The 21,445-nt window shown below is 50.6% G+C and overlaps 2 protein-coding genes across 6 annotated transcripts in view; one reads left to right on the top strand and one right to left on the bottom strand.

The window, feature by feature from the left end:
- Positions 1-49: 49 nt before the first annotated feature.
- On the top strand, positions 50-17,208 carry LOC105714410 (neuferricin). Of its 4 annotated transcripts, none has more exons than XM_012448373.3 (4): positions 50-109; positions 4,251-4,391; positions 10,086-10,272; positions 12,236-17,208. In XM_012448373.3, exons 2-4 carry the CDS (start codon positions 4,337-4,339, stop codon positions 12,450-12,452), a joined length of 459 nt encoding a protein of 152 aa, XP_012303796.1. In that variant the 5' UTR covers positions 50-109; positions 4,251-4,336; the 3' UTR covers positions 12,453-17,208. The 4 variants fall into 4 exon arrangements, with proteins under 4 accessions (XP_012303796.1, XP_012303792.1, XP_012303794.1 ...); XM_012448369.3 differs by having other exon boundaries at positions 54-820; XM_012448371.2 differs by having other exon boundaries at positions 57-121.
- Positions 15,792-21,445, bottom strand: part of ANKFY1 (ankyrin repeat and FYVE domain containing 1) — a 90,987-nt gene continuing 85,333 nt past the window's right edge. For both annotated transcript variants that reach the window (XM_064378069.1, XM_064378070.1), the window contains exon 25: positions 15,792-21,394. In XM_064378069.1, coding sequence (XP_064234139.1) covers positions 21,262-21,394 — 133 coding nt within the window. In that variant the 3' untranslated portion in view covers positions 15,792-21,261. The remainder of the gene's footprint in view (positions 21,395-21,445) is intronic.

Below are 21,445 nucleotides of genomic sequence, written 5' to 3'. Positions count from 1 at the left end.
AGGCGGCAGCAAAGAGTGCAACCTGGATTTCCCAGAGGACGAGTGTGTCTCAACGTCTACGTCATTCTGCAGCCTCCGCTGCCGCCATCTTTGTTTCGGCAGACAGTCTGTAAGCCAAGAAGTACGAGAAGGGCTGGGCGCCGTGGCTCACGCTTGTAATCTTAGCAGTTTGGGAGGGGAGTGGGTCACCAGAGGTCGAGAGTTCCAGACCAGCCTGACCAACGTGGTGAAACCCTGTCTCTACTAAATACAAAAAACTGGGCGGGCGTAGTGGCGGGTGCCTGCAATCCCAGCAGGAGAATCGCTTGAACCCAGGAGGCGGAGGTGGCAGTGAGCCCAGATTGGGCCACTGTACTCTAGCCTGGGCGACAAAAGCGAAAATTCTGTTTAAAAAAAAAGAAGTACGAGGAAAAAGTCGGAGTCAGACAGTGAGCTTTTCGCCAGAGACAGAGGAACACAGACCGAGAGAGAGGGAGCGCGCCGATGACGTCACGGTCGGCGTCTCCGCCATCTTAGTTTTGGACCGAGAGGCGGCAACTTCGGAAGTGCGCTGCGGGTGCGGTTGTTCAGATGCTGAGGCTCGGAGGCCGCGGGGTTTTGCTGGCCCTGGCCGTAGCCGCAGCAGCGGTGATGGCAGCACGGCTTACGGGCTGGTGGGGTCCCCGCGCTGGCTTTCGCCTTTTCATACCGGAGGAGCTGTCCCGCTACCGCGGCGGCCCTGGGGACCCGGGCCTCTACTTGGCGTTGCTCGGCCGTGTCTACGATGTGTCCTCCGGCCGGAGGCACTACGAGCCTGGGTCCCACTATAGCGGCTTCGCAGGTATTGGCGACGCTACTCAGGCCTTTCCCTCCGCCGGCGCGAGCCAGTAGCCACCTGCGCGTCGTTCGTTCATTCATTATTCATGTATCTTGCCCCCCACCCCTCATCCATTGAACCCGCGCGGCGGGCGGGACTGAGCTGCACCGTCCTTCTTGTCTCTGTGGCTCGGTCGGGACTATGGCCAGCTCTGTCATTCACCACCGCCCTGCGTGACTGTTGAAGAAACGTGTGTTCTGTCTCGTTACCCATTATCCACCGTCGGAAGCCCGAGGATACGGGCTTTGTCCCAGACTTGTGGGTGCTCTCAGGGCACAGATAAATGAGATTCTGCCCCTACCCTTGCTGTTTCCTTACTGATTCCACCCGTCTCTTCCTTATGCCCGGATCCAAAGTAATCTTTCTTACCCCCACCCCTTAGCATAGTGTTTTCACGGTTCATCCATGGTTTGTCAGCATGTATTAGTACTTTATTCCTTTATGGCCCGTACAGTACATTTGGTCTGAGTCATTCTTGCTTCTAGTACAGATGCACCTGTTTGTCTTTCTTAGAAAAGATTGAGGTTAAGGCACAGGTAAGGGCTCCAGTCACCTTTACAGTCCTTCATACGTAGAACAAAGCTGTGCATGTATTAGACCTCAAAGAACATTTGTCAAAGTAAGTTTGTGCTGGTGTCCCTGTTGTACAGCCGAGGGGATTAAAGGGTGTGATTTGCCTAAGGCCCTCACCCCTGAGTACTGACAAAACATGGACTCGGACCACCAGCCTAGTGCTTTTTTACAGCTATTGTCTTGCCAGCCAGGGGGACTGATTCCCTCCCAGATTTAAAAAGGAAAAAAAAAATGGAGGGCAAGCCCAAGATCAGCTGCTAGGCTGATATTAAATTAGTATTTTCCGCTTCTCATTATCTTAGGGGAATTGGGAAGCTGCTTCTAGCACTGAAATACAAGCCACTTCCCTCTTTCTAGGGAATACTTCAGAAATAGAAGGGCTGACAGAAAAGGAATGAAGTCCAGTTGGTCTCGCTAAGCCCCTGAGATAGTCCAGCAGGGGAAGGGACTTACCCAGGGCTGCACAGTGAGTTAGAAGCAGAGCTGGGACTGGAATCAAGGTGTTTTGCAGCTGCCAGTTGAAGGTACTCCTTGTTGCGCTGCGTTGGATGTATGCACAAGTGTGGGCATAAAACCTTCAGTTTCTGGAGTGCTTTTTATTTTTCACTGTGCTCTGCTGTCTGCTGAGTTCCTGTGTTCCTGGTATTCATTCCCCATCTTTATTTACCACTGCCTTCCTTAGTGTCAGGGGCCGTGGAATCCAAGATGTCTGTAACATGCTTCCCATTGCCCATACAGGCTAGTTGGGAAGTAGTTATGTTCACTTACTCATTCATTCATTCAATATTTTGTTTTTCATTGAGATGCAATTCACATGATGTAAAGCCCTTTTAAAGTATACAATTCAGGCCAGGCACAGTGGCTCATGCCTGTAATCCCAGCACTTTGGGAGGCCGAGGTGGGCGGATCACCTGAGGTTAGGAGTTCGAGATCAGCCTGGCCAACATGGAGAGACCCCCCCCGCCCATCACTAAAAAAAAAAAAAAAAGTATACAATTCAGTGGGGTTTGTAGTCATCGTTTTTGTTTTGAGACAGGGTCTGCCTCTGTTGCCCAGGCTGGTGTGCAGTGGCATGACCTCCGCCTCCCAGGTCAAACGATACTCCTACGTCAGCCTCTCAAGTAGCTGGGACCATAGGTGCACACCACCACATCCAGCTCATTTTTGTATTTGTAGAGGTGGGTTTGCGCCATATTGGCCAGGCTGGTCTTGAACTCCTGAGCTGAAGTGATCCACCCACCGGGGCCTCCCAAAGTGTTGGGATTACAGGTGTGAGCCACTGCACCCAGCCTTTTTTTTTTTTTTTTTTGAGTTGGAGTCTTGCTCTGCTGCTCAGGCTGGAGTGCAATAGCGCTATCTTGGCTCACTGCAAACTCCACCTACCAGGTTCAGGCTATTCTCGCCTCAACCTCCTGAATAGCTGAGATTACAGCCACCACGTCTGGGTAATTTTTGTATTTTTAGTAGAGACAGGGTTTTGCCATATTGGCCAGGCTGGTCTCGAACTCCTGACCTCAGGTAATCTGCCCACCTTGGCCTCCCAGAGTGCTGGGAAGTGGTGGGATTAGAGGCATGAGTGACCACACCCAGCCTCTCCCCTGCTTTTTTTTTTTTAAGAGAGATGGGCTCTCAACCCCTCACCCAGGCTGAAGTGCAGTGGCATGGTCATAGCTCAAACCCCTGTGCTTAAGCAGTCCTTCTTACTCAGCCTCTTGAGAAGCTGGGCTTATGAGCATGAGCCTCCATGCCCAGTGTGTGAACATTTTGATCTTGTGATGTCTGTAAGACACTAAGTGGTGTTAGATATACAGGTGTGGGCCTTGGGAGACATCTGAGCTAAAGATGCAGATGTGGCTATCTTTGCCTGTAGGTGGGCTTTGAAACCACAAGTGTGGATGAGATTGTCAGGTGAGAGGGTGTGGACGGTAATGGACCGCTAAGGCTGGTAGACAGTGAGAGGCTGGAGAGATAGGAGGAAAATCAGATATGTCGTGGAAGCCAAGGGAGGTGGTCAGCTGTGTTAAATGTTACTGAAGGTAAATAAATGTGACCAATGCCAAAGAGGTGTGTGTCCAAGGTCCAGGAGCATCTGCCACAGAGCAGGGGGTGGGGGCCCCCTTTCCCTGGGGATAGGGAGTAGGGGTTGTCAAGAGATGTTCCTCAGAAAACATTCTTGCTGGGTGCAGTGGCTCATACCTGTAATCCCAGCACTTTGGGAGGCTGAGCTGGGCGGATCGCCTGAGTTCTGGAACAGCCTGGCCACCATGGTGAAACCCTGTCTTTACTGAAAAAAATAAAAAACAAGGCCAGGCATAGTGGCTCACACCTGTAATCCCAGCACTTTGGGAGACTGAGGCAGGTGGATCACGAGGTCAGGAGTTCAAGACCAGCTAGGCCAAAATGGTGAAACCTCGTCTTTACTAAAAATAGGAAAATTAGCCAGACGTGGTGGCAGTGCCTGTAATCCTAGCTACTCGGAGGCTGAGGCAGAGAATTGCTTGAACTCGGGAGGCGGAAATTGCAGTGAGCCAAGATTGTGACACTGCATTCCAGCCTGGGAGACAGAGTGAGAGTCCATCTCAAAAAAAAAAATGAGCTGGGTGTGGTGGCAGGTGCTTGTAATCCCAGCTACTGGGGAGGCTGAGGCAGGAGAATCACTTGAACCCAGGAGACCAAGGTTGCAGTGAGCCAAGATTGTGCCACTGCACTCCAGCCTGGGTGACAGAGTAAGACACTGTCTCAAAAAAAAGAAACCGGAGTCTTGAGTTTGTATAGTGTCAGTCATTTACAACTGGATCTGATGGAACGTTCTCTCCTACAGGCCGAGATGCATCCAGAGCATTTGTGACCGGGGACTACTCTGAAGCAGGCCTTGTGGATGATATATCTGACTTGTCATTCTCTGAGATGCTGACACTTCAAAGTTGGCTTTCATTCTATGAGAAGAATTATGTATGTGTTGGTAAGTAGTCCACAGTTTATACGTGTCATGTGATTCTCTTGGAATGTTTTTAGGGGCCTGAGATTTTTTTAGGGATTGGGCTCAAGGTTAAAATCTGGAAAACAGCCATGGATTTTTTTTTACTTTAAATTCAGGTTGTTAGCACAGGGCTGAGCCGTCCAGAAGGAGATGCACAGGCACCTGTTTCCTGCACTCCTGGCCATGGAGAGGGTTGCTGAGCTGTGTGCTTTGGCCTGGATGCACTGCGGTCAGTGGTTGCTTGCACCATCCTTCAGCAACCAGCTCTGGAAGGGCAGCTTCCCTGTCTCACTGTGCTCTGTGCAGCTGGCTTCAGCATGCAGCCAGGAAGGCGTGAAGCCTAAATGTATGTTTCGACAAGTCCCCTTTTATTTGGTCCTCTGGGAAGAGAGCAGCTTCCTGAGTAAGCTGTTTCCCACGTGGGAGGTATGCTCATCAGACCTCTGTGGAGGGTCCTGCACTTGCTACTTACTGCGGGTACATGAGGGACTCATTTCTCCAGTGAGAAGACACTGAACTGTGTCCTAAACCAGAGTGTTAAAGACACTGGCACTAGGCCCGGCGCAGTGGCTCACACCTGAATCCCAGGACTTGGGGAGGCCGAGGCAGGTGGATCACTTGAGGTCAGGAGTTCGAGACCAGCCTGGCCAACATGGTGACACCCCGTCTCTACTAAAAATACAAAAATTAGCTGGGTGTGGTAGTGTGCACCTGTAATCCCAGCTATTCAGGAGGCCGAGGCAGGAGAATCACTTGAACCCAGGAGGCAGGTAGAGGTTGCAGTGAGCTGAGATGGCACCATTGCACTCCAGCCTGGGCAACAGAGCAAGACTCTGTCTCAACAAAAAAAAAAAGAAAAGAAAAGAAAACCAACAACGAAAGACACTAAACACTAGATTTCTTCACAAGCACCCACAGCTGGGATGTTTGTCACCCTTTCTCCCATCCGTCTGCAGCCCTCACCTCTCACTGGAGTCCTACTTGGACATGACTGACCTCCTGAGGAAAAACCATCGTCACTTCATCGAACTAGGTCTAGCTGGGAAGAATTCTTTCCTTAATGCCTCTGAATTTCTGCTTCTGTCGTTCCTGCTTGAGTTGCCTTTTCTGAGAACCTTGGCGTTTTTATTAACACCTCTGCTCCCTCCACATCCAGTTAGTCGAGGCTTCTTCATAACATCCAAAGCTTGTGTCCATCCGTTGTGGGCCTCTGCCTTTCTTCATTTTCTCTCAGTCTGCCCAAGAGCATTCTTGAGACCACAACCCTGCCTGCCATCGAAGGCACTGGCCTCTACTCACCTGCGCTTCAGAGGGCTCGGTTCTTCCCTTTCCCAGTGAAGTTGCCAATCCAAGGTTGAAACATTACTGGGTTAATAAAGAAAAGAAAACCCAATAGAGAAGAATAAGAGCTGGTTGCAGTGGCTCCCGCCTGTAATCCTAACACTTCTGGAGGCCAAGGCAGGTGGATCACTTGAGGTCAGGAATTCAAGACCAGCCTGGTCAACATGGGGAAACCCTGTCTACTAAAAATACAAAAATTAGCTGGGCATGATGGTGGGCGCCTGTAATCCCAGCTAACACAGAGGCTGAGATGGGAGAATCGCTTGAACCCGGGAGGCAGAGGTTGCAGTGAGCCAAGATCGTGTCACTGCACTCCAGCCTGGGCAGCCGAGCGAAACTCTGTCTCAAAAAAAAAAAAAAAAGAAGAAAAAGCATGGAGGCCAGGCCAGGCATGGTGGCTCATGCCTGTAATCCCAGCACTCTGGGAGGCTGAGGTGGTCGGATCACTTGAGGTCAGGAGTTTAAGACCAGCCTGGCCAACGTGGCAAAACCATGTCTCTACTAAAAATAAAAGAAATTAGCTGAGCGTGGCGGCACACGCCGGTAGTCCTGGCTACTTGGGAGGCTGAAGCACAGGAATCACTTGAACCCGGAAGGCAGAGGTACCAACAAGCTGAGATTACATCACTGCACTGCAGCCTGAGTGACGGACTGAGACCTTGTCTCAAAAAGAATATAGTCTCATAAATGGGCAAGGAATGCCAGGCCAAATACTTGATCTAAGATTTGAGAGCACACTTGAAGGTTCCTGGTGTGCTTGGTGTGACAGGTGAACTGATCTTGTTGCGATGATGTGTCATGTGTGAGGATGGGGTGGGGCATGCGGTGGGAAATGCCTCAGGATTTTCCTTGATGTTGGGATCTTATTGAATACCTGCTATTCAGAAGTTACGGTTTCTATCCTCGGGGGGGACCAGGGGTGAGCTGAGTACAGTTCCTGCCCGTTAGCTGATTCTGTAGGATAGGGGCCATGTTAGGCTCTTTAGGTCACCAGAAGCCCTCAGGGGATGGTTTATTGTAAAGGCACATGCTGAAGTGAGGACAGCTGGGAAGCCATCTTAGCAGCCACATGGCCAGGCCTCAAGGGAAAGCAAGATGGCCTTGGTTCTGCTGTGGACACAGGACTGGCTCAGAGACACAGCCAGGGGTGACTGCCGTTCTCATGACACAGCTTGTAGAACTCCTCTGTTCCTCTGCTACTGCTGTCCTGGCTTTGGGTCTCATGTGGAAAACTCACCAAGACCGGCTTGTCACCATGGAACACAGACATCCTAAACTCCGTAGTGGGAAGTTCTGTGCCAGGCCAACTCATAAACTGGAGGCCTGTGACTCGGGCCCTGATCCCTTCCTTTATTCATCTAACAAGTATTTAAAATGAATGTTCTGCGCTAAGTTGTTTTATTTATATATAAATATAAATAAAAGTGCAGTGGTGCAATCTCAGCTCACTGCAGCCTCTGCCTCCCAGGTTCAGGTGATCCTGCCTCAGCCTCCCCAGTGGCTGGGACTACAGGCACGCGCCACCATGCCCGGCTCATTTTTTGTGTTTTTAGTAGAGGGTTTCACTGCATAGGCCAGGATGGTCTTGATCTCTTGACCTCGTGATCCACCTGTCTCAGCCTCTCAAAGTGCTGGGATTACAAGTGTGAGCCACCACGCCCGACCTGTATTTATATATTTTTTGAGATTGAGTCTTGCTCAGTCACCCAGCCTTGAGTGCAGTGGCACGGTCTCGGCCCACTGCAACCTCCACCTCCTGGGTTCAAGCAATTGTCCTGCTTCAGCCTCCTGGGTAGCTGGGATTATAGGCGTGCGCCACCACGCCCAGCTAATTTTTGTATTTTTAGTAGAGACGGGTTTCACCATGTTGACCAGGTCTCGAACTGACCTTAAGTGATTCACCCACCTCAGCTTCCCAAAGTGCTGGGGTTACAGTTGTGAGCCACCACACCTGGCGCTAAGCTGTTTTGAGTACTGGGCCTCACTAGTAGAGAGAGGCATATCATAAACAGGTAAACAGATTGAACAGCTCCAGATGGGACCATGCATGAAACTGTGAGGTGGTGCATGTCTGGGAGTTGAGCACCGCTAGAGCAGATGCTTGGGAGTGGCTTCTGAAGAGGATGACTGTGAAGCTGAGACCAGGCAGGTGAGCAGGAGGCAGCATACGGGGCTGGACAAGACGGGGCGGGGGGTGGAGGCGTGGCCAAGAAATAGAAAGGAAGCCCGTGAGCTGGAGCCCACAGTGAACGAGGGGGAAGCGGCTTGGTAAGAGGCTGAAGAAGCAAGTAAGTGAAATGGGCACAGGACCTTAGAGGCCTTGGTGAGAAACTTGCATTTTGTCTGTACGCTTTAAGAAGCCATTGGAGGGTTTTAATCAGACATAGGAGTGACGTGGTATGACTCACTACTACTCTTCTCTCTGTGGGACATGTTTGATTCATGTCTTTTTGGGGTTTTATTGATCTCTTGTTGCCCAGGCTGGAATGCAGTGGCACGATCTCAGCTCACTGCAACCTCCACTTCCTGAGTACAAGTGATTCTCTTGCCTCAGCCTCCTGAGTAACTGGGATTACAGACATGTGTCACCATGCCTGGCTAATTTTTGTATTTTTAGTAGAGATGGGGTTTCTCCATGTTGGCCAGGCTGGTCTCGAACTCTTGACCTTGTGATCTGCCCACCTCGGCCCCCGCAAAGTGCTGGGATTACAGGCATGAGCCACTGTACCCAGCTATGATTCATGTTTTTAAAAGATTTCCCAGTTGTTTGATGGACAGAGAGCTCTAGGAGGGCGTGAGCTGAGGCAGAGAGAGCAGCTGGGAGGCCACTGCCACCGTCGTGGTTTGGAGGAGGGTGGTGGCGGTGGAAATGGAAAGGAGTGAACAGAATCAGGATCTGTTCAGAGGAAGGACAGACAGGATTCTCTGATGAGTCAGACGGCAGGGAAGGGAGTGTGTGTGTGGATGCTGAGGAGGAGGAGTCAGCGCCAAGGCTCCTAACCCCCAGTAACAGGCCAGAGGCGACATGGGTTTGGGAAGGTCAGGGAGGGCGTTGGGCTCGAGAGCATGTGCTGAATCTCGGATATGCTGAACATACGTGCCACTAGAATCAAAGTTGCAGCTAGTCCTTAGGGGCTGCCACCTCCTCGGTGGCACTTCCCTGAAGTGCTTCCTTTCTGCTGCCCTCGTCTGTGGCAGGTGATGCCTCTGAAGGCCGTTTGCACCTCAGGACTGGGGCACATTAGAGCCCTGCACCGAGAGAACTCATGTATTTTTCGTTCTGGCCTCTAGGCTGGTGGACCACCTGCTGGCTGCCACCGTAGCTTAGACTTTTACCAATGCTGATGGGCATTTTACAGCCAGGCACAGTGTGGCTTACATCTGTAGCCCCATCTGCTCCAGAAGCTGAGGTAGGAGGATTGCTTGAGCCCAGAAGTTCAAGGCTGTAATGAGCCATGACCATGCCTGTGAGTAGCCACCGCACTCCAGCTTGGGCAGTACAGCGAGACTCATCTATAAGAAAACATTCTGATGGGCATTTTAAAGGAAAGCCAGCTTTTACTCAGTCACATCCCCGAGGGGAGAGCATAGGCTTGGAGCCGGATTCATTTACTAGCTTTGTAGACCACCCCAAGGTTTTTAACCTCCAGTCTCTCTCCTGCACATAAGGAATAACAAAGCAGTGATTCCTCTCAGGTTTGTTGGGAGGATTATTGTTTGGTAAAGTTCCAGTGTACTGCCAGAGACTGAGTTAATAAACGACCTGTAAAAAGCAGAATAATTTGTTGCTAGGGGAATGGAGCTGCAGAAATGTCAGCCTGCCTGGGCGTGGCACTCCTGCCTGTAATCCAGCACTTCGAGAGGCTGAGGTGGGAGGATCACTTGGAATTAGAGACCAGCCTGGTCAGCAGAGTGAGACCCCATCTCTATTTTAATAACCATTTAAATGTTAGCCAATACGCCCTTCATTCATCAAACATTCATTGAATCCTCACCGTGTGTTCCAGGCTCGATGAAGCATCGGTAAATGAACCCACACATGGTTCCACCCTCAGGGAACTGTTGTCTGGAAGTGAGAAAGATCGGGTGATTTCTGTACTAAAGGACTCCACAGCTAGAACAGGGTTGCTGTTGTGTGCGGCCTCGTAGGGTGTTGAGAGGCGGGTATGCCATATAAAGAATAAATTTATTATTTATTCTTAATAAATGCGCACCTGCAGGCCTGAAGCTGGAAACCCTGGGAACGTGTGCTTTCCCATCCTGCCTCAGCAGCTGAGTGTCTGCTCACGCCTCATTCTCACTGTTACTCTGACGTCTGCCTTGCTGTCTTCACAGGAAGGGTGGTAGGACGGTTCTATGGACAGGATGGGCTGCCTACCCCGGCACTGACCCAGGCGGAAGCCGTGATCACCAAAGGCTTGGAGGCAAACCAGCAGGAGCTGGAAGAGAAGCAGACGTTCCCGCCATGCAATGCGGAGTGGAGCTCAGCCAGGGGCAGCCGGCTCTGGTGTTCCCAGAAGAGGTAAGCATGCTCCCCTCTGTTCTTTCTGCCTCTGTTTCAAACCCACCTTCTGGGTCATCCTGTCTACATTACTCAGTGAATTCAGGGACTGGATGGTTAACCCGTGGAACTTTTTCAAAATTCTGATAATCATTCCCAACTTCGGCTGCATATTTGATCTAGGGAACGGCAGAAATGACGGCTGGTCAGACCTCATTCCAGTCAACAGGATGAGAATATTAGGGTCGAGACTTAGACCTGAGGCCTGGGCATTTTTATTTTTTCCAAATTCTCCAGAGATCCTGCTGACGCCACCTTGGCCCAGGAATGAGAAAGCACAAGCCCGATTTTTTGCTTTCTCTGGCCTGTTCAGCCGTCCCTGGGTTTGGTTTCCTGTTTGACAGCACAAATCATGGCTGTCGACAGGAGGGAGGGGAGAGGAGGTGGGGACGGCACGCGCAGGGATGGCTTCTGCCGCTGTCTTCAAAACAAGGCGAGCTGGGCGTGGTGGCACACCTGTGGTCCTGGCTACTTGGGAGACCAAGGCAGGCAGATTGCTTGAGTTCAGGAGCTGGAGTCCAGCCTGGGCAACATAACAAAAAAACAGTCACAACAGCAGCAACAAAAACACTGCAGATTTGCACTTCTCAGCCTTAAGTGAGGGGAGCAAGGGCAAAGGTACAGGGAGGAAAGCCCCTTCTTTCCTGGCCACTAGCTTTGAAGAGACGGCTTCTCCAATGTCACCATCTCAGGAAAGAGGCGAGGGACTGTGAGATCCTGGCCTGCTCACTTCACAGAGAAAAGCTAAGATACGGGGGGACCTTCCTGTGACCCAGGCCCGAGTGCAGGTGGCCCAGAGAGCACCGGTCCTCCAGAGGAGACTCCAGGAGGCCTGTGTGCGTTCAGATGCTCGACTCTGCACCTCTGGGGCCTGCCTCCTTTTCCGTCCCCGCTGCCTGCTGAAGCCCTTCTTGCTTTCATGACTGAGGAGTTCAGGCTCTGCCTTCCCACAGAACCCTCCAGAGCCGCCCTGGGGAATGGAGGGCCCGTCCCTGTGCCTCAGCTCAGCTTGTTCCTTTCTGTTCACTCGCATGTGTCCCTCATTAGACTGGGAGGAACAAGCGCCAAAGGCAGGGCCAGGCGTGGAGTCAGGCCACCGAGGATGGCATGGAGGCTGGGTGGAAGGGGAGGCATTTTGGTCACGGCCTTATTCTTGGTAAGCTAGAAGTCGGGTGTTTCTCACTGGCTGGCAGTTTCTCTGACAGTAGTCCGTCTGCTCGCAGGCACTGGAACCTGTATGAGGCATCAGTTCCAAGAACCTCATTTTCCTTTTTCAAGGCCTGAGTCCATTAGAGACTGAACCAAGAACCCTGAGATGAGCTAGGTCCCTCTGCCCGAGGAAGGAGGTTGCTCAGGTGATGTTAGGCCAGAGCTGAGTCCTCCATGTCTGAAGCCTGGCGCCATCAAGGACTGGACCTGTCGGGGACAGGCCAGCTTGCAGCTACACCCTGTGCCAAGGGCTTCCCAGAGAAGGCCGACTCAGGTGGCCAGGGTGCACTGGCCAGTTGCCCACCCCCACCCAAGTGCCCCAGAGAAGAACGTGAAGACACTGGCCAGTGCTGGGTTGTAGAGGGGAAGGAGGAAGTCACACCCAGACCCTGATTCTGAGAAGCTCGCTGGCCAGTGGGGAACTTTTCCCAGCTGCTAGCAGCAGTACAGGCACGTGGTACTGTCTCCTAGGACGGGCAGGGCAGGGCTGGGGAGCAGCGAAAGGAGCCGTGGACTCTGCCCATGGCCTGGGCAAGCTGGAGGAAGTTAGGAGAGAGCACGAAGGCTCGGGCTGAATGCCGTGGCCCACTGCCTTGGGAGACACGCCCGTGGGCTTCTGCTTTTCACACGGCCTGGCTGACTGCTTCCTGCTCTCCCCTGCCCAGAGACTCATGAGTTCTCACATTTAAGAAGTCTTCTTTCCATCTGTCCGTAGCGGAGGTGTGAGCAGAGACTGGACTGGTGTTCCCAGGAAGCTGTATAAGCCAGGTGCAAAGGAGCCCCGCTGCGTGTGTGTGAGAACGACTGGTCCCCCTAGTGACCAGATGCTGGACAGCCCGACACACAGAAATCGTGGGGACTTGGACCACCCACACTTGGCGGAATACACGGGCTGCCCACCTCTTGCCGTCACGTGCTCCTTCCCGCTCTAAGTGGAGCCTTTCATGTGGCTGACACACAGAGCTCTGCTGAGAACTTGAGCAGGCCCTTGACACAAGTGTGCCCTGGGATGGCCCCCGGCATGAAACAGGAGGGTGTGGAAGGGCTCTGGCTGTATTCGGCAAATGTGACTCTCGCCCCTCACCTTGGCTCAGTGCTGTGGGACCCGAGGGACAGCCCAGCCATCTGCCTAGTACTGGTCAGCGGCTCACCACGACTCCCCTCCACCCACTGGTCATCTTCCTCAGAGCCCGCAGATACCAGTGGGCACGGCTATTATCAACTGAATTTCAACTTGAATTTATACCCAAAAGCCTGCTGAGCTGATCATAGCTGGGCCAATACAGTAGGAGGCAATAATCACTTAGGATTGTTGATTCTGGAACTGGAAAAGCTTTTGCTTACATGGAAAAAGCAAATCCAGATGTCTCTGAGCAAAGCAGCAATTTAAAGCAGAGGCATTTTCTCTCCTTTAAGGACTTAAAATCAGGTGTAGTGTGTTTTCAAAGGCAGAGGTCTGCATTTTGAGCAAAAGGTGGTTTCCCAGCTCTGACAAGGTAACTGGTTAGCATGACATTAAACTTTGGGCAAGGCTGCAGACTTCAGGTGGCTGGGCTTCCGCTCATGCAGTGTGTGTGTGTCCAGGGTCATCTGCGATGCCCTAGACTTGACAGGCGTCACACCTCTTACCTCTTGACTGCCTGCTAAGGTAGATGGGGCAAGGCGTGTTCCCACTTCACAGACAAGTGGAGGCCGGGACCACTGCCGTGCCATGGCCTCTGCTCATCACCCTCAGAGCTTCGCCTGACTCCCTTGCCGCTCGCAGTCTCACCCGAGGCATCCTCTAGCCTTCCTCCCCTCTCCACTGCCTCCCTTCTCTCCATCATTCATTTCACCAGATCACATCCAGATTCACAGACTAGAAAATAGAGGCTGCCTCCTCCCCTTCACCAGAGACCTGCTGCTCACTGCCCTTGTGGTCACAGCTGTTCCTTCCACTTGGGCTCTGGTTCATGGCTCCTTTCGTCTGCCCCCTCCCCACCCCCGTCTTCCTCGCCTGCCCCTCTTGTACCTTTCCCCTCTCCCCACCTCCTGGATCTTCCCCAAGTACGCATGAAACCGCTCACTCCTCCCACGTCATAAATAAACACTCCCTCACCTCCACGGTTTGGGCTTTTACTTACTAGCTTTGCTTTTTAGCCCCAATTGCTCTAACAGTCAGGACAGATTCTGCATTGGCACATTCCATGGTCACATCCAGCTCCTACCTAAGCTTTGTCCTTCACGAAACCCTCGCTGGCCTTTGTCCTGCTCCCTTTGTCCCTCCACCCCTTCCTTCTTAGTTGCCTTGAGAACCTTGTTTTACCTCCACAAACCCCTTCCCATTGGCTTCTCTCCAAATCCAGTATCAAACCTGCATCTCTGCCCCAGGCAGATTTCCAGAGTATTCCATCTTCCCTCCCATGCTGCTTCTAGTTTTCAGGGTGAGGGGCACCAGCAGCTACACTCAGTCACACCAAGTCAGAATCCTAGCAGCCGCCCACACTCTACCCTCCCTCCCTCCTCCTAGCCCGCCTGCAGGTCCTGGCGGCTGTGCTTCCCGAATTCGCTCCTCTTCCTTCCCTCTTACCTGTCCCCAGTACTCCTCCTCTGGCTTAGGCTGTCACTTCTCACTCGGATTACTGAGGAGCCTGACTGCTCCCTCCCTTCAGTCCCTACTCCACACCGCTATGAGACACCTCCCCCCGACCCCAGGTGGAGTTTCGCTCTTTTCCCCAGCCTGGAGTGCAGTGGTGCGATCCCGGCTCACTGCAACCTCCGCCTCCCAGGTTCAAGTGACTCTCCTGCCTCAGCCTCCCAAGTAGCTGGGATTACAGGCGTGCGCAATTACACCTAATTTTTTGTATTTTTAGTAGAGATGGGGTTTCACTATGTTGGTTAGGCTGATCTCAAACTCCTGACCTCATGATCCGCCTGCCTTGGCCTCCCACAGTGCTGGGATTACAGGCATGAGCCACCACACGAGGCCTGTCTTTCTTAGTGATGATCAGGGCATCCCCCATTTGCGCCTCCTCAGGGGCTCCCCTTATCTATAAGGACTCAGTGCCACTCCTCTGCTGCGGGGCACAGGAGGCCCTTCTGTGGCCTCTCCTCTTAGACCCGTACCTTTCCCGTCTCCTCCCCGTGCACCTCCTCTCCAGCCTCTCACTGCGTTATGCCTGCAGTGTCTTCACACAAGCTTTCTTTTGCCTGGAATGACACATCTTCCTCCGTTGAATTAATCCACCCTATATTTCTTCAATATTCAGTTCATTCAGGCCCCTCTTGGGAGCCTTCATTAACTGTTGGCCTAGCACAGAGGCATTTTCCTTGGCTCCTATGGCACTGTGCTCATACCACAGTGGGCTCTTAACGATGAACTTCCTGCCAGCCTCTTGCACTGGATCTCATTCTGAGGACAGAGCCCCAATGTGACTCAGCACCGTACCCTATATCCCCATGACTCAGCTCCATACCCCTATAGCAACATGACTCAGCGCCTTACCCCTATATCCATGTGACTAAGCTCCAAACCCCTATATCAACGTGAGTCAGTGCCGTACCCCTATATCAACATGACTCAGCACTGTACCCCTATATCAATGTGACTCAGCACCTTACCTCTATATCCACGTGACTCTGCAACGTATCCCTATATCAACGTAACTCAGTGCCGTACCCCCATGTCAACATGACTCAGCACCTTACCCCTATATCCATGTGACTCAGCACCGTACCCCTATATCCACGTGACTCTGCAATGTATCCCTCTATCAATCAGTATGACTCAGCACCTTACCCCTATATCCACGACTCAGCTCCGTACCCCTATATCAACATGACTCATAACTGCACCCCTATATCCATGTGACTCAGCTCCAAACCTCTATATCAACATGACTCAGCACCATAGCCCTGTATCAGCCTGACTCACCGCCTTACCTCTATATCCACGTGTCAGCTCCATACTCCTATATCCATGTGATTTGGCTCCGTACCCCTATATCCACGACTCTGCAACGTACCCCTATATCAAAATGACTCAGCGCCATACCCCTGTCAACATGACTCAGCACCTTACCCCTATATCCATGTGACTGCAACATATACCTATATCATGACTTAGCACTGTACCCCTATATCCATGCGACTCAGCGCCTTACCCGTATATCCATGTGACTCTGCAATGTATCCCTATATTAACATGACTCAGCGCCTTACCCCTATGTCCATGTGACTCAGCACCGTACCCCTATATATCCACTGCACCTAGCATGTGGAAAGTGCGTGCAGTTTTCTTTTTTTTTTTTTTTGAGACAGGGTCTCATTCTGTTGCCCAGGCTAGAGTGCAGTGGCGTGATCATAGCTCATGAGGCCTCGACCTCCTGGGCTCAAAAAGATTTTCCAACTTCAGCCTCCTGGGACTATGGGCATGTGCTAGCATGCCTAGTTTTTTATTTTTGTAGAGATGGAGTGTCATCATGTTGCCCAGGCTGGTCTCGAACTCCTGGGCTCAGTCTGCCCACCTCGGCCTCCCAAAGTGCTGGGATTACAGGTATGAGCCAAGGAGCGTTTTGGAGATAAGGTAACAAAGGCACATAGAACTGAAGGTCACTGAGCATGGAGCTGAGCCCAGAACTCCAAGCTCTTGGCACCTTATTTGGTGCCATTTTCACGCCTCTGTATTTCTCTCGTATTTCTCTAAGTGTGCAGAAAGGAGAAGAGCTGAAATTAGGATTTTCTTCTGCATTCTAGGCAGTCCCTGAGCTCAGTGCTGAGACTTCTCTTAACCGAAGTAGCCCCCAACTCTGGGCTAACTGGAAACTACTCTGCCCCTGATTTAGTACTCCTTAGTTACTCAGCAGGTAACTTACCAAGCACCTACTATGTGCCAGGCATCATGTTAAGGTTGGGGGTTGGAGGAGCAAGGTTCCTGACCTCAGGGGGAGTATAGTCTGGTGGAGTCAACCCAATTAGAGCTGCCAGAGGCTGTTCTTGCGGTAGGAATGCAGGGATAATGAGGGCCTGGCCCCGAGTAGTTCTGATCCTTCAAAAAAATGAACTAAGCAAAGGAGCATTAGTCATTCCAGCCAGGTGCACTCTGGCTGTGCCTGGAGGGCACCTATCTCTGATGCAAGAACCCTGAATGTAGGCTCCAGGACAAACGTGGCCGGCTTCAGGAGTCTGCTTAGTGACAACTGCTTTTTCACAGTTACCTTATGGTACCTGCCATGAGCCGCAATCTGGGCCAAGAGCCCACTAAGCTCAGGCAGCTACTCACTGTGTTTAAATAACTACTTTTGGGGAGCTAAGCCATGAGGACATAAAACACCTAAGAATGATACAGTGGACTTTGGGGACTCGGGAAAGGGCTGGGGGGTGAGGGATAAAAAATGACAGTGTACAGTGCTCAGGTGATGGGTGCACCAAAATCTCAGCCATCACGACGAACGAACCTACTCATGTAACCAAACACCACCTGAAACCCAAAAACTGACTGATACTTAAAAACATTAATTAAAAATACATAAAAGAGCTTTCTGGCTGCTGTCAACAGCATGTTCCTGAAAAATGTTGGAATTGGGACTTTCCTAGAGGGTGGCTGGTAAGAAATTTATTCACGTCAGGAGTTTTTTAAAATTTGTTTTAATTGGTACTTCTGCATTAGAAGTAACTACAAATATTAAAGTTTCCACTTTAAATGCACAATTTTACTTCGTTTTATTGTAAGGAATTGTTACAGAAAATGCAAATATCAGTATTTGAAAAATACATTCCATTACACAGACCCCAAAGAAACAATGCTGATAAGCGCCATGGTCCTATATGACACCGTCACCCCACACTGAGCACTGCCCCAAATGGGCTGGAAGCCTAGGTGACTGACCGAATGTGTGCCTGCAGGTTCTGCCCAGCTACGGCCCCTCCTCTGGGGTCATGGGGATGTCGTGGTAACAGCCAGCTCCGCACATCTGCCAAAAAGGGCAAGTCATCAAGTCGAGCAGTCCCAACTCAAGACTCCCTAGCTGCAGAAAAGCAATATTAGTTGTAACAGGTTACTATATTATTTATGCCACACGAAAAAGGAATTGTACAGGCAATGATCTTCCAAAGAAAGTCTTTAAGGCATCTGTAACTTCTGGGAATTTCAGGGTTAGTATCTTATCAGTCACCTCTTCACTAAATTACTTCCACAGAGTGAGAAGGTGGCTTCCGAGTCCCGCTGGCAAGCTGTGCCCCTGCTTCCTCTGCTCCCAGGCTGGAAGTGGGAAGGTTTGGTACTTCAGCTAGTTCTGGGACTTGTCCCAAGGGAAGCAACTGTCTGTCATGGAGGTGTGACCCTTACTTGTTCAAGCTGCTGTCACCTGGGAAGACGGCTTGACTTTCAGGGCTAAGCATTACACAGTTCAAAGAGTTTTTTTCTCCAGATAAAGGAAAACTAGATGGAGGTGAAGGCCCTCGCTTTTCCCAACATGTTCCCTCCACTCCATGCCTATGGACAAGATTAGTGCAGTCATAGTTCAGTATGGCAGGTGTGGGACATGGACGGGAGGAGTGGTGAAACCACACACACGCTGAGCTCCACACAGGGACACGAATGAGGGCATGGAACGGGGTGGCCAGAGATGACTCAGGGCTCTGAGGTAGAGGACTCAAGGTCACGTAGACCCCACTCCTTGGAGAGAACATGGCAGGTGAACTGAGCAGTCTAATCCAGCCTCAACTAAATCAGTAATTGGGGTTGACACAGCACACATGTTCTAATACATCATTCAGTGAGACGCCACTAAAAAGATGACTGAACGTTCAAACGTCCTAAGTGTAGGCACTTAAGTTTATGGGAAATTTCGGTGTTAGAAGATCATAGCAAATTAGTTTAAGCCATTTGATTTATATATAGCACGTGGTTTGTACCTTTGTCTTAAAAACAACAACAAAAGACTGTTAAGAATACACTGGATGATAAATCTGGCAATGAGCAAGGGCAGTTCAAGAGCAAACTCAGCATGACGACGTTGACTATTGCAACAAATCATGTTTCGGTCAAGTTTCTTTTCCTGCTCTACTCATTTATTTAAGTAGGAACTTTCTGAATGAATTAAAAGTAAGTTTTGGCTACTAGTGCTTAAGCTATGTTGAAAATTTAACAACAGCCAGGCAGTTCTATATTCAACTGTTGGCAGCAGGGAGAGACAGGAAGGACTGGAAGCATGCCTGGTCCCGGCCAGGGCAGCTATGGCAGCATCTGTGCAGTCAGGGGCTTCCTAAGCTTTTCCTGTATCCACATGGATGCCCCCTGCAGCCAGTGGGTAAGAGGACTAAAAGACATTCTGGCTGGGCGTGGTGGCTCATGCCTGTAATCCCAGCACTTTTGGAGGCCGAGGCAGGTGGATCACCAGGTCAAGAGGTCGAGACCATCCTGGCCAACATGGTGAAACCCCGTCTCTACTAAAAATACAAAAATTAGCTGGGCGTGGTGGCGTGCACCTGTTAGTCCCAGCTACTCGGGAGGCTGAGGCAGGAGAATTGCTTGAATCCGGGAGGCAGAGGTTGCAGTGAGCTGAGATTGTGCCACTGCACTCCAGCATGGCGCCTGATGATGACAGAGGGAGTCTCTGTCTCAAAAAAAAAAGTTCTCCCAGTCCGCAGCTGCTCAGTACCATTGCTATCCCTGGACTCAGGGAAGAAACAGAAACTCTAATCAACGTATTTGAAACATGATCTTAAGATTTTAAGTGCAATTCCAGGCAAGATTGTTACTCAAATTGGTAAGGTAGGGCATGGGCAGAACAATCAGCCTCACCCCTGACTGACCTCCAGGTTCCTTTTCCATACTGAACATTTAAAGAACGTATCGATGTACCAGCCACTTCAATTCATATCCGAACCATGATTATCTTCCTAACTCAGGTAACCAAGCTACCTAAGCCCTGCCTGCCGGCTTCTTTATGGCCCTTTTCAGGCAATAGAAAATGGAAACTGACCACACACCTCAGGTGGTCAAATGTTTGCCAAGACTGGCAGAGTTTTTCCATTAAAAATTCTCTATGAAACATGTCAGACTGGAGGACAGGGGACTCTTCTAATTAATTTTTTTCTTTTAAACATTGTGCACAAGCTTATATTAACATAGAAAGCATATATATCTTATAAATCACAGAAATGTTTTTTAAAGTAGCACTCCAGTTTATCAGCTCATTTTACACACATTTAGGCAACAGAATGTATAAATCTACAGCAACACAGAGGACATACTACCCAGAAAAGAAACAAATGATGTTGCAAAAAATATTTAGTTACTTTAAAAACACATATTCAAACTTCATTAATGCAAAAAGGTAGTGGTTATTAAATGTCTGAGAGGATCAGTATGTATGACTGCGACTCAATCTCTGAGTATATACACAGCGTTCACCTCAGAGTTGTTTTGTTTTAAAGCTGTGGTAGATGTTTCTCTTTAAATGTGCGTTTTTTAGAAACTGGCCAAACCTTCAAAAGAGAAGTTTAACAGCTCATGGTTAATAGATGGACTAGCAGCGACTAAGACCCAGCCAGTTCTGGTGGCCTCACCCAGCACACAAGCCAGCGACTTCCAAAATGGGGTGGCGCACATGTGGCCGTGGCCCTCAGCTGCTGGCCCTTTACAGGGCAGGGCAAGCTACACGGAACTGGGGTCAACAGCACTCGCAGCATCACGAGGGAGGATTTCGGCAAGAAGCATTTGCGTCAAGGACATAGGACCTGCCGGCCTGAGGCTGGAGACACCCTTGGGGCTGAAGTCATATTGATCCCCACCTCATCACTCAGCCTGGATGAATCTTTTGCTCTAAAAGACACTACAGAGTTTTTCCTTAAAGATTAGTGTGAGCTGAGGTCCAGTCAAAGCTGATCATTCAAATCACTGATGCAAGGATGTGTGAGGGTATTTCTGAACGGGGATTTTTACATTGGGATCACCGATAATGCAGCTCTATAAAAGGACAGCACAAAGTGCGCTTCCTCCACCACTCTCCAGCGGCAGAGGGACTAGGACTCCACACAGGACGCAGCAAGACGAGAGAATGAGACGCTGCCACGAGGTGTCAAGCAGCCGGCTGCACCCCTGACACCTGCATAGCATGAACACTGTAAAGCTTTCAGTTGGTAAGGCCACGATTTTTCAGCTCTCATCTTTGAACCCTGTTAAGAAAGATTTCACCTCTTTAAAAGGTGTAGCTCACTAAAAACAGCTTAGCTTAAAAAGAAAAAAAGACTTCAGGGCAAGAGGATCCTATTATCTTTATGAAAACACTGTGCAGAAAAGTCCACAGCCACTTACCCTAGAGTGAAACCAGCTCATTAAGCAGCCAGCTTCCTACTCTGTGAGGCTCTGCTGCCTCAGCCAGCCCAGGCGGGAAGACTTCATGAATGCTCTGGGATGGACACCAAGCTACTGGAATGGAAAACGCTTTTCCAAGTGTCCTTGTATGTTGCTAGCAGAATGGGGAGGGGTCTAATTCCTAATCACATTAACCACTTAGGCTCAATGGCCTGGTCCAATTAGTGAGACACCTAGTGAAACTGATCACAGTCTGACACACACACACTGACAATCATATGGAATCACTGGAAAAGGGATCTATCACACCATGGTCCTTAAATGTTCCGGTCTATTGCCGCAGGAAGACGACCCAGCTCCTGCTCTGGGGGGAGTCAGGCTGGTGAGCACAGCAGCTGCTGGGGAGGTGACCAAGAACGTGGCCTGGACGCTCCGGGGGCTCACTAAGAGACCCCACCCAGAGTCAGCACATCAAAGCAAATGTTGCAAACTCTCACAGGCTTGTTCAGATCAAACTTGATGATAGGAATCTCCTTGGTCGAGCATTTATGGCAAAGAAGACGACCGCAGTGACGACTGTGGAAGCAAAGAAAGCATGTGTGAGGGGAGCACTGAAGACATACTGCC

Source organism: Aotus nancymaae, unplaced genomic scaffold (assembly GCF_030222135.1).
Source record: "Aotus nancymaae isolate 86718 unplaced genomic scaffold, 86718_ANA_hifiasm-v0.15.2.pri h1tg000018l, whole genome shotgun sequence".
Lineage (NCBI taxonomy): Eukaryota > Metazoa > Chordata > Mammalia > Primates > Aotidae > Aotus > Aotus nancymaae.
Note: the sequence above shows the minus strand (reverse complement) of the source record. Positions and strands in the feature narration are given on the sequence as shown.